General features: G+C 42.4%; 1 protein-coding gene across 1 annotated transcript in view; it reads right to left on the reverse strand.

Moving 5' to 3' along the window:
- Positions 1-359: 359 nt before the first annotated feature.
- The window catches only part of FANCM (Fanconi anemia, complementation group M), a gene marked incomplete at its 5' end in the record, with an annotated part of 44,158 nt that continues 32,116 nt past the window's right edge, over positions 360-12,401 (reverse strand). Inside the window, 9 exon segments of the mRNA XM_009700282.1 lie at positions 360-507; positions 975-1,266; positions 2,843-3,227; positions 3,992-4,558; positions 6,519-6,625; positions 7,664-7,820; positions 10,486-10,623; positions 11,159-11,227; positions 11,335-11,414. Coding sequence (XP_009698584.1) covers positions 360-507; positions 975-1,266; positions 2,843-3,227; positions 3,992-4,558; positions 6,519-6,625; positions 7,664-7,820; positions 10,486-10,623; positions 11,159-11,227; positions 11,335-11,414 — 1,943 coding nt within the window.

Below are 12,401 nucleotides of genomic sequence, written 5' to 3' on the forward strand. Positions count from 1 at the left end.
TTCTCTCGCCACCCAAAAGCTTTACTTTGCCAAAACGCTTCAGCCGTCCTTGTCATTGTTAAAGGAATTTTGGAACGCTCATACCCAGCAAAACAGAACCCAGTCTCAGCCGCGGCGGTCGGGCACGGGGCCGGCCTGCGTTGCACAGCGGGCAAAAGCTGCGTGACACAGCGGGCAAAGGCAGATGTGTGAGTGCCCGGCGGTGACACAGCCTTCCATCAAGTGGCAAACAAACAGAATTGGATGGACTTGATGTTCTGCAAGTATTTATTTACATATTTTACAGCGACTCAAAACTCAGTAAAGTGCAATTAAAAGAAAACAGCCTGGGGGGGTCCCAAAACCAAGTTTCACTCCTGTCAGCTCTTGGCAGCTGCATTGCTTCTCCCCTTAGCGCAGAGGTTCTCGGGCAGCAGCTGCACGTCAAAGCAGTAGTGGAGGTAGCGGTAGATCTGCTCTGCCTTCCGCGGGCTGACCTGGGCACTGGTGGCGATGTCGGAGGGGGAGCTGTAAGAGACCACAGCAGGAGGGCACCTCACCTGCAGCTCTTTGGCGTCCAGTGGGTGAGACCGGGACAAAGGGGGGAACTGTCAGGGGGCGAGAAGCCTCCAGTGTGGAGAGAGCAACAGGCCGGTCATCGCGCTCCAGGTTTCCGAGGGCTGTGAGCACACCCGACTAAGGAAGGCTAGGAAAGCTGCAGTGAAAACGGAACGCCACGAAAGGGGAAGAGGAGAGGTACTGCGGTAGGAGGGATGGTGGGAGCAGGGCCCTGTCATTGCCCCGCTCTGCTCAGCCTGAAGACTGAGAAATGCACAAAGAGCAGGGCTGATGTGGAGACAGGAAAGCTCCCGGGGAGCTCTGGCAGGCACTGAGAGGTGCAGACAGGATCTGCCTGAGCACGAACTCCTGGGTGAGACGGAGGAGCGAAAGGCAAGTCAGGCCTCAAAGCACGCACCGTGCATCTCTGCTCTTACCTGTTCACCATCGTCTTCACGGAGTCAAAGTGATGGCACATGTTGAGAGCAGCCGGGTAGCTGAGATTAGGGATGCTCAAGTAGAAGTTGAGCATTTCCCGTTTGTGACCCTCCACCTCCGTCGGCACGCGGATGGCAGCATTTTTTCTTTGCTCCACCAATGCCAGGCCTTTCAGCAAACCGGCAGTTTCCTCTTGGCAAGAGCTAAAAAGAATTCGGACCCCAGCCTGGACCAAGGCTGAGAGCACACCGTCATAATACTGTGTTCTCTGGAAAAATCGTGACGTTTCTCCTGCAGAGTGAAAATACAGAAAACTCAGTGAGATCCAAGTGCTAAATTACTGTGAAAAATCTAATATGAATCACCTGCGAAGCAAAATGGCTCAAAGATCCCCTGCTTTGAGAACCTGCACCCAAAGACAAGATGAGGGAAACCATCGCAAGGAAAGGAGGCAGGAGGGGTCGTAGGAGCAGGATTTACTTGGTTATTTGAGAGGTAGAGTTTAGGAATTAACACTGAAACTGCAAATTAAATGTCGTTAGAGAGGATTGGGAGGAACACATGGTAAGTGATGAACAGCAGGACAGGCCAATCAGAAGAGGCTTGGTAAAGCTACGAAGGTAAGAATGCACTTGAACACTGCCAAATAAGAAACCAGCAGCACTCTGGACCCCGCGTAATGAGAAAAACTGGACAAAACCGATGAAAATGAATGACACCTTCAGCAGCAGGGTAAAAAGGCAGCTCAAACAATCCGCTTATCTACAGCCCCCTCTGAGAAGCTACATCTTCAGTGACCAATTCTATCATTGTTTCCGTATCTGAACCATCAATAAATTAGATTTATGTCACAAAACCAAAGCTGCATCCACAACAATTCGATTTCAATAGTGGAGTTTTATATCCCAGAATGTCTGTAATTTAATTGGAGCTGTCAGCTTTAGTTCTGGCTTCTGTGAAGTGGGTGCAAGCAAGACATCTCCATTATTTTCTAGATGGCACTCAGAATAGACAGCATTAGTAAAATTGTTTAATTGCATAATTTGGATCTTAGGATTAAAACAAATGGCTTGTCCAAACTATATAAATTAAAGAAATAGTCTTGAATGTTCCACCAATGTTTAATCAAGTCAGGAGGCGTCTCTGAGGCTCCTCAATTCTGTGCTTTGTGACACGAGGCAAGAGCCCAAACACAGCCCTCCCAAAGTGACTCTCTGTAGAGGCGCTCCTCTTGTCTTTTTCTAAAAACGGATTTCATTCAGCTGAGTATCTTTCGCTTGCTCAGGCAGCAGCCATCACTTGGTTTGGTCTCTACACTTTGGAGGCAGACTTAACACGTGGGATGGTGTGCTCGGGCCAGCTACCGTTCCCACTGGTTCTAAACCCTGAGCGTTTTCCTGTACAGTCTGAAAGACACCACTTGTTAGGTTACTGCTAGAAAACATATTTTTCTTGAGTCCACTATTATTTTAATGCCAAGCATAGGCAAGATGATTGTGCTTGTTCCTTTATTCTACTATTCTCACCTTCCTTGTTGAAATCTGTCTTGAACTTGGAGGTTTTTTGCACATACTAATATGGTCAGTTAGTACTGTTTAACTTGCTTTTCTCTGTTTCAGTAATTAGTAAGCAATGTATACCTCTGGATCCAGTTGTGTCTCTCTGCCTGTATTAAATGGCCCTCCAAAGCAAAGCAAGTTTTAATGTTCAGCTGGTGACCTTATTACTGTAATACTCCTACAGAGACTAAAGGACAGGCTTTCGATCTACTTTCCGTCCCGTATTACACACAAAGCCAGTGCGGCCAGTGCAAGCCTTGAGCAGAGACCAGTGCATCCCTGTGCTGCCCCCGCCGGGGAACACCTACCTGTTTTAATCCTGTCCTTTTCCACAATCACACATATTCTCTCAAACATGCTCTGCAGGCGCTGGATCCGCTGCGTGACTTTATTCCTGTTCACAGAGTTCAGCAATTCTGACAGAAATTTCCTTTCCACGGCCATGCGGTTGCTCACGACGTAATCACCACTGCTCAGCGAGCAAACCTGCACCTTTACTCCATGCACTGCCTTCAAGGAAGAAATCACCTCTGCTCCAGAGGAGATCTCACGACTGTCTACCAGAATACAGAGTGGAGGGTTTTTCTCCAGAGGGTCATGTGAAAACGGAGCTGGAGCTGAAAAGGCTTTTGTGGAAGCAGAACAAGATGGAACTGAAGTGCTCCTACAGGTGTTCTTCAAAGAACTTTCCGCCTGTAAATGTTGGAAATCACACAGTATTTCTAAGCGATCACAGAAGCATAAGGCCAAAGAACAACATGCCATTAAAAAAGAAGAATCTGTTTTTCAAATACTGCTGCTTAACAGATACACTTTCTGCCATGTTTTGTTTTTAAATGTAATTAATAAAATATTTGTTTAAAAAAAAAAGATTTTTTTTGATATTGCAAAACATTAACACTTTAATCCCCTATAAACAATCTCCCAAATTAGTTGATCTAATTATTTATAGCAGCTTGAATGACAAAAGCAAGCAGCCTTCACTAATGGCTTCAACAAAAACTGAATACCATGACTGATACAAGTCAGGCAGAAGTGTGTACAAGATCAGGAATCCAATTGCAGATGATGAAGAGTCTTAATTTAGGACAGCGAACAAGTATTTTATAACTACAAAACCCAAAGAATTAGTGGATGCTCTCTACTGTTTGGAATAAATCCATATTCCTCCATGATTGCCAGACTCTGGATAGTATCTAATCCCCAATTTTTATTTATTGACTGCTAAGATACTCTCCAAGTTATCCTGGGAGTACAAAAGCTTCCTGCACCAAAGAAAAGGGAGAGGATGTAAAGCAGTACAAGCAGAATGGACCTGCTCCTTTAACACCAGAAACACACTCACTCCTGCTGCCGTACTGCTGACAGCCCTGGAGAGAACAGTGCAATAGGACAGGTTCCCACCAGGTGGGAAATGGGAGGTGAGAGGAAGGTCCTTGTTTTGAATTAACACCGACCTCCCTGGGAGCCTGGAGATCCGCCTTCCCCGAATCAGAACTAGTGACAGCTGGTGGAAAGCACACGCTCCTGACTTGATGCTCTGGGTGAAAATCCAGCATTTCAGATACGGAAGCTTTCAAGCCAAGAAGCATCTCACTTTTATCCTCCACAGACTGATGAACAACAATTTCCCCAGCAATCTTTTTGTGCTGCACAGAAGAGACCGTAGGCAATGACTTGGGTAACTTAGCATTTTCCTGTTCTGCCCTGAAACAGTCTGTTTTCATGGGCTTCTCATTGCTGACACTTGTTTCTTCCTCACTGGAATCGCTGAGAACAACAATTCGAGATGGTTTCTTCTTTTGCATTGGGACACAGTAGTTTTCTTCCATGGCGGCCTGGTTTAATTTTTTTCTCCGGCGAGTGAGGTATTGTTTTTTTCCACTAGTAAAACTCTCATTATTTAGGAGATCAAAATTAACACACACTTCTTCCTCACTAGATTCAGTTTTTTGGCAAGTTTCCTCTTCCTCCTCTCCAACACAGAAACTGTCTTCTGCATACGCCTGGTCTTGCTCAGGAATCTGTCGGGAGGAAAAACCAAACCCAGTAAGTTTTGAAACACTGTAATGATCTTGCTCCTCCTCTCCATACATGCACTTTGCTTATCCAGTCCATCCACGCACAAGCACTATGGGGCCTAGGGGCTTCCCGCACCTCTGAAACCCTGGAGGGCCCAACACACTCGTACGGTGCACCCTGGAACGAGCGTACGCTCGATTCATCACCAGAAAGCTTTTAATGGGAATATTGATTCTAGTAGCACAATAGAAACAAGACTCGCTTGCTAACAGTCCTACCAAACAGGCTGGATTACAGACAGGAATATCTCCTTTGCCTGTCTCTGCAGAGGGGGAAGGACTCTGAACCGCCACGCTTGCACACTCAGGGCAAGCTGGGCTTTTGCACACAGAAAGGCAGATTCCACACCTTGTGCCACATGCACAACGAACGCGGCAGCACACACGCAAGGCTTCCTGGCAGAAGCACTTTATGATGCCTTTGCCATGTGTAAAATGAAATGGAAGGTCAAGTTCTGCATTTTCAGCAACACTCTGCCTCGGCTGAAACAACAACAAATTGACATAATAAGCTGAGGCTGCCCGGAAATCGAGTCCCATGCATTCTTCTTACCTGCTTGCAAATAATCAGCGAGTGCAACCTGAATTTTTGTGTGTTAACCAAAAAAAAAATAAAAATAAAAATAAAAAAAAAAATAGTGTTTTATCCTTTTCATTGAATATAGTTCTATTTTATTTTGCCGAAGGTGATATAAAGACTAGGAATACAGGAAACAGAAAAAACCCTGGAGGGGGAGATAAGGAACCATCCTGAACATCTGTTTTTCCAATTCTGTGACTTCTTTGGTCACTATGAAATGACAAGGGAAAATTAAGTAACTAAAAAATACTGTACAAGTGATTTATATCATAGGATATGTGAAGAGTTCAGAGTAAAACAGAGCCCAGAAGACAGATCACGCAGGAAACGTCTCAGCTGAGCGCTGTGGAGGGGGAACACGGCCAAGTGTGACAGAAACCGCAACAAGCCAGGAGCAGGCAGGGGAAGAAATTAACGTTTCCAAAGAAGCTCCGTTGTAATAACCCAGCAATGCTTCACTGGCCCCTTTATGAGTACACAGAATTAGCGCATGATGATACCGTACGTAACAGGGCAAGAGCCTGGCTAAGGATCCGCTTTGGAGAGTCACTCCTCCTCAGCAATTGCCCCACGCAAAAGGTCAGTCTCCAGTAACACTGGGGACAGTGGACAGCAAGAGGCAACCTGCTACAGAGTGCTGAGGAGCAACAACAAGCACTGTTCAATTGCTACCTTATTTTGTCTTAAATGTTTCCAAACTTACATCTCAGGAGCTCACCTTGTACTTGCTAGAGAGAATATGATCTACTGGCACTGCTCCTTGTCTGGCGACAAAAGCACAGGGCAGTCTGACGTACAGCTGGGTAACAGGCATATGCCAAACTGTTACACCTCTATTAGGGGGTTCCTTGTTTCACCAAATTGGGAAGTGCGTTAAGAGACTGGAAGCATCACATGCCAGGTGAGGGGACTCTTCCTTGGAAGATGTCAGTCAGTATCCTTTGTGGCAGTGGAAGACACTGGAGAGGGGGAGGTAAGCTTCCGACTCTGGAAGCACCGTGCAATCCTACATCGATCAACAATGATCACTGTAACACCTCCGCTCTGCGGTGAAAAGACAACCAGGGACTGGGAAGCTTTTGCTTCAGACTGGTTGACAGCCGCTCTCCGGCTGAAGAGCAGAGTGCATATGCTTCGATGAAAGCATACGTGTCTGCACACTTTAGCTTAAAAAAAAAATCAAAATGAAGTCAAAAGTCGTTTGTCAGAACTTCTTATTTATCAACAATAGGCTGCAAACAACACTTGAAAGTAGGATTAGAACCTAAATACAATCACATGCAATTGGAATTTCACAAGGACAGAAGTCGTTTCGTTTCATACCTGTGAGAAAATTGCCATGTTGTTGAATTCACGATGAACCATTTTGTATCTATTGCCAAGAGCTGGACTACGCACAGATTTCAGGTAAACTCCTTTCATCTCACAGTCTGAATGAAAATAAGAAGATAAAAGAGAATACAGTATTATTAAGGATATAATCTTTAATTCATTATTGTTACATCGTGTTTTCCATATTAAGTAATTCCTTTATAGTCTCCCAAAAACCTGTATTTCACAAAACAAAAATCTGAAATTCCCCAGACATCTCTGAAAATCCCAAAGCAAAGGACTAGGTCTACCCACTTGCCATCATGAAAGCTGCCACGCAGGTGGCTTTCTCAGCAGGCAGAGCTCTGGATGGCCATAGCAGGGAGAAGGGCAATGTTAACCAGAGGAAACCCACTCACTCAGGTTTCCCTGGTGCAGGTCTCTCCCAAAACAGACACAACTACTGATTTCAGAGACTGTATGAGAAAGGAGTGTGTTTACTAAAGCCCACACAAGATCTTTCAGGGAACAACTCACAATTTCAGTGGAGGAGGAGAATCCTCAGCAATATCTGGGAATCTTAAATGGTAATAACATGATTCCATCATGCAAACGTCCCAGGGAAAGGCAAGGTTCATAAGCACAGGGGTAAGTAAACCATCTCAGCCAAAGAACAGCATTACCTTCTCAGCTCTGTCAGTGTCAGCACTAATTTTACCTTTAACATTCATATTGTTATTTCATATCAGATTTTAAGTCTCTCTGTAACAGAAGACCTGAAAGATTCAGAAATTTCTAAGTGAAATGGAAAATTGTGTTTCTGTTCAGACATACTGGTGTATGAGGGGGTGGCTGACTCTTAGCGAGAGGAGATCTCCTGCCCCCGCAGTCCCAAAGAACTGACTCCAGCCTGCCCAAAGCTATTGCACGGTAGAGACTCCAGTGGGGAACTTACTACATAAGAAAACCACACAAATAAAACCAGAAAAGGTACAAACGGATAATGCAAAGCACCTGATTTATCACAGCTGAGGAGGTTACTGCTTATTAACTGACACATGCTGACACAGTAGCTGACCGAATGGCCATGCCTAGCATACACCACATGCTAAGCAACATCCCTTATCTCAGAACCATAAACAACTCTCCTCATTCACCATTTAACACTTGTGTGACCTCTGCATCATCATTTAGGAACTGAGCAAGTGAAGAGTTCAGCTCATTCTCGGCATCATCACTCTCATCAGATGAAACACCATCTGCATCTTGCTGGGACAGCTCAGCTTCTTCATCTAAAAACTGTCTTGCTGCATTCTAAAAGAGAAAAATATCCAAACAAAATTTTAGTTAGAAGCTGGCTCCCAATTAACTAGTGTTACATATGAAACCTCTGATTAAATCAGTTCATGACTTCACAACATCAGCTGCTTAAATGATCACAGATATTAGGCTTCTGGCTTTGAAAAGAGAATCCATCACAGGGAAAGGTGATGTACAAAACACAGAGTTCAGTGAAATACATGAGAGCGCACAAACATCTGTCCCACCAGCACTGAAGGGTGAAGCTGGCACCGATTTCAAAGCACCGGCCAGAGGTAACCACATGCGTAGCACCATTTGCACCTAGACTAGGTAACAGTACAGGCAGAGTTTACTAAAGCACTGTAGCTAAGCTACCTGAAAATATTACATTATTTTGTAACTTATAAACCCAGTTTTACTCATTTTATTTGCTTTCAAAAATCTGTTTTGATTTAGAAGTGCTGGATTACTCTGAACCCAAGTCGACTAGAAACTTCAGATACAGACTTCACAAGATACAGGACAAGAGGAAATGGTCTCAAGTTGTGCCAGGGGAGGTTCAGGTTGGATATTAGGAAGAACTTCTTCACTGTAAGAGTCGTTAGGCATTGGAACGGGCTCCCCAGGGAGGTGGTGGAGTCACCATCCCTGGAGGTGTTCAAAAAATGTTTAGATGTGGCGCTTCGAGACACGGTTTAGGGGGTTTAGTGGGCATCGTGGTGTTGGGTAGAAGGTTGGACTTGATGATCTTTGAGGTCTCTTCCAACCATAATGATTCTATGATTCTGTGATTCACACTGGTTTGCCCTTTTCTGTTCAGGACTTAGGATTAATTGTTTCATGAATTCATCACACAATGCAACTCATTATTGAGAAAATGCTCTTCTTTCAGGGAAGATGAGGCACTTCACATGTGAACTGCAGTCCAGGAGATGATACAAACCTTGGTACTAAATTTCACCAAAACCAGACAACAAAACATTCACAAAAATGTACATGGAAACAAAATAAATGAATTCAGGAAGATGTTTTGTCAGAGATACTTTATATTAAGCTAACTTTTTCTCTTATAATTACAGCTATAAAGTATTAAAGTAAAATATGAAAAAAGCCAAAAAACATTATGTATCCCAATTACTCCAAAAGAATGATTTTTTTGCCTTCAAAATACTTTGAATAAAAAGCACAAAGCCGTGAATTTTAGTTTAGTACACGGAATACCAGGGCATCTTGTGCTACAAGAAGTGACGTCTCTGATTTTCTAATTTTCCTAGGTCTTTTATTTAATTGCTTACACCAATTAGCAAGCCTGAATGACAGGCATTATTAATAGCTCCTTTTCTAGAACAGTTTTGATTATTCTGAAACACACTAGAGGTCACCTGTTTACAGGAAAGAACTCTCAATGCTATTGCCAATTAGTCTTAATCCTTCTTACTTGTGAAGGACTATGGAGAGGACAAACCCCGCAGCGTGAAAAGCACTGCGAGACCAGAAACTAATAGTCAAGAGTCCGGTCACACTTGGGAATCAGTAAGTTACCAGGTTCTTAAATTATTGAATCTTTCAATTCAGTGTCAGCAGCTATTTTGGTCAGTTCTCACAACGTCTGTTAATTTAACTGCACGTCTCTGCTGCACTTACAACTCCATTACCTGTACCTCTGACAGAACACTGTAACTGGTGGTAGGCTGATGAGAATGACCCTGATGTCTTGGATCTTCTGTGGCTCTGCAATTCTGACATGTTCATCACTATGGATGTTTAGCTAAGATGATATGTGAAGGCAGAGTAGAATTTCTAAGTATACACACACTCTTTTCCACAAACCTTTTGGTCTCACATTAAAAAAAAAAGTTGAAACCATTGGAGGAGGTGGTAATTTCATATGATTGGGTATCCTAATAGCATAAGTTCTGGACAAGAACCTGAGCTTCCCGAGTCTGACTAATCTTTCAGTATCTTCTACTTGTAATGTAAATTGTTACTTTGCTTCAGACCATTATTATGCTTCGGAATATTATCTGCAGGGCCCTGCAGATTCCTCTGAAAGTCAGGCAATGGATGTGAGGGTTAAGATTATTATCCAGTGTTTCAAGATTTCATCTCAAATGTTTGCAATAAACTTGTGTGAAATCGCTGTGAGCCTCAACCCTCCTAAACAATGCCTTAAAAACAAACAACTCCCCAACTGCATGCCTACTATAATACAGTTGTATCATGAGATCCTACAATGCCATAAAATAGACAGAAGCTCTGTTTTTTAGGCCGTAAAATACACACAAGCTCCACAATGAGTGACTCAATGGCATAATAAACTTTCATCTTAAGTATGTGAAACCAGTGCTCAACATTTCTGACATTTTCATGGTTTTCTTTTTTCCCAAATACAGACAAGTTAGAAAATATTTTCAGTTCATTCTTGCAGTTTGAACAGAAAGTAGAATCTCACTAAGCCTCTTTCCATCTCTTTTTTTTTGGTTTTGTTTGGTAACATGTGCTGCTCACATTCAAAGAAGCATTCTTCTGAAGTAGGTTTTACCATATTGCAAATGTGCACTTACATACGTACACACGCATATGACAAAGCACAGCAGCTATCTCCATTGCAACTTCAGCGCAAACTGCTCCAAATATGATCTTCAACATATTAAGAGAGACATGCAACATCACATACCTTGTATGCAAAATTGCTCTTGACCTTCTGCCGTTTCGTACTTCTTAGCTGTTTTTTGTTATAGGCTGCTGAGCTGCTATTTGTGGTCCTACTCGAGTTCTTCTGAAAATCCATGCTGTCATCACTGGACATGTCTGACTAAAGGAACATTTCACAAACGCTTCAATAAATAAGACTAAAGCAAGCAATATTTTAATTACACAATCATCCTTCAACATCTGGGGTTTTTTTTACACAACACCTGATTTTTTGTGATTGATTTGCTATGGCAAAATAATGCAATAACGCTAATCATATTAAACACAAACGAACAGAAAAACATGCTCTCTGGAAGAAAAATCAGGTCATAAGTGACATGAATTTTTTTCTTTTTTATTCAAAGCTTTGTGGAAGAAAGGCTATTTTACTGCCTTTCACAAAGGCAGAGGCTCAGCTCTCCTGCCAACACAATATCTCAGTGTCAAACAACAACTACAAATCACCTTCGAAGAACTCAGGTAAGAACTGAAGAAAGAAAAGCAATTACATTCTAATATGCCATAGGTCAGATGAGATAAAATATTTTTAATAAGAACACTTGCCTACTGACTGGAGAAAGAGTAAATGTTTAAACATATACTCTGTAAATGAGTTTGCATTACTTTTCTTCTGTCCCACCAAAGCACTTACTAACCATGTTAAGCGGGTGTCGACGTTTTCTGATGGCACAAATCGGCGATTCAAAATCACTATTGTTCATAACCTATGTAAACAGAAAGAAGTATAATTGCAAAGAGGATTCTTGTTTTGGTGTTTGACTTGTCATTTTGCTTCTCTTTTTTTTTTTTTTCTTCTTTTTCTAAGACTCACATCAGGAGACTTCAAAACATTCTTTCTTTTCCTATTTTTCCTCCGGAAAACAATCTCTTCTTCACTATCACTGCTGGTTCCTACAAAAAAAACAGTAAACAACATTCACAAGAAAACACATTGTTCACAATACAATATTGCTATAACTGAGCAATCAAAATCTGCCTCTTTTATGAAAGTACCTACAAAGGAGATTACTTATTGATCTATGTGGCAAATATTGTTCTCTTTAGCCTTGTTAATCAAAATAAATAATCTCCAGCTGAGATGTACAATAAATCCTACTTCCCTGGAGAGTCTCTGAGTGGAAGTGATTACCCAGGCAGTACAGACACAGAAAAAAGGAGGTGAAAAATGAAACCAAGAGAAGAAGCCCTTAAAAGCTGAGTAAGAGTTACACTTCTGGAAGTATTTTGTAATACATATCCCTTTGGGTGCACTGAAACAAAACCAGAACTCACTAAAAAGTCCTCTTTCTAGTTCCTTTTCAAACAACTGCAGCTTTTTTTGTTTTTACAAAGGACTGCCCTTATGAAATACAAGATCTTCCTTCACATTCTGCATGACGAAGCTCCGATTCTGACAGAGAGACCCTGGACTCGGTGCAATAGATACGCTGCTTCTTACAGCATCCTTCCTACCTCAAACCAGGCTCGACATTAACTGCAGCTACAGGATCCTGCCTTATTTTTCCCTCTGTTTCTTTGGGACTATGGCAGGATAGGGTGGGATGGAGAACTGGTTCTGACTAAATCACTCAAAGGACTGAATTTCTTCAAGGCAAAGCCCAAAATTCCCAAACATTCCACCTCTACAATAACATATTTAAATACTGATAACTATCATTTCAACAACACACACTGTCCGGGGAGGTTTTCAAGACCTGACCGGACAAAGCCCTTAACAACCTGATCTAGGTTCAGTATTAACCCTGCAATTCTAAAACAGCAATTTGTTTCGTTTTGTGGTTTTGGGTTTTTTTGGTGGGCTTTTAAAATTATTTTTATTAAATAGATTACGATTTTTTAATTCAGCAAACTAACATATCAGTTTGAAGGTGTGATGAT

The sequence above is a fragment of the Cariama cristata genome, unplaced genomic scaffold (assembly GCF_000690535.1).
Source record: "Cariama cristata isolate BGI_N322 unplaced genomic scaffold, ASM69053v1 scaffold2305, whole genome shotgun sequence".
In the NCBI taxonomy this organism is placed as follows: domain Eukaryota; kingdom Metazoa; phylum Chordata; class Aves; order Cariamiformes; family Cariamidae; genus Cariama; species Cariama cristata.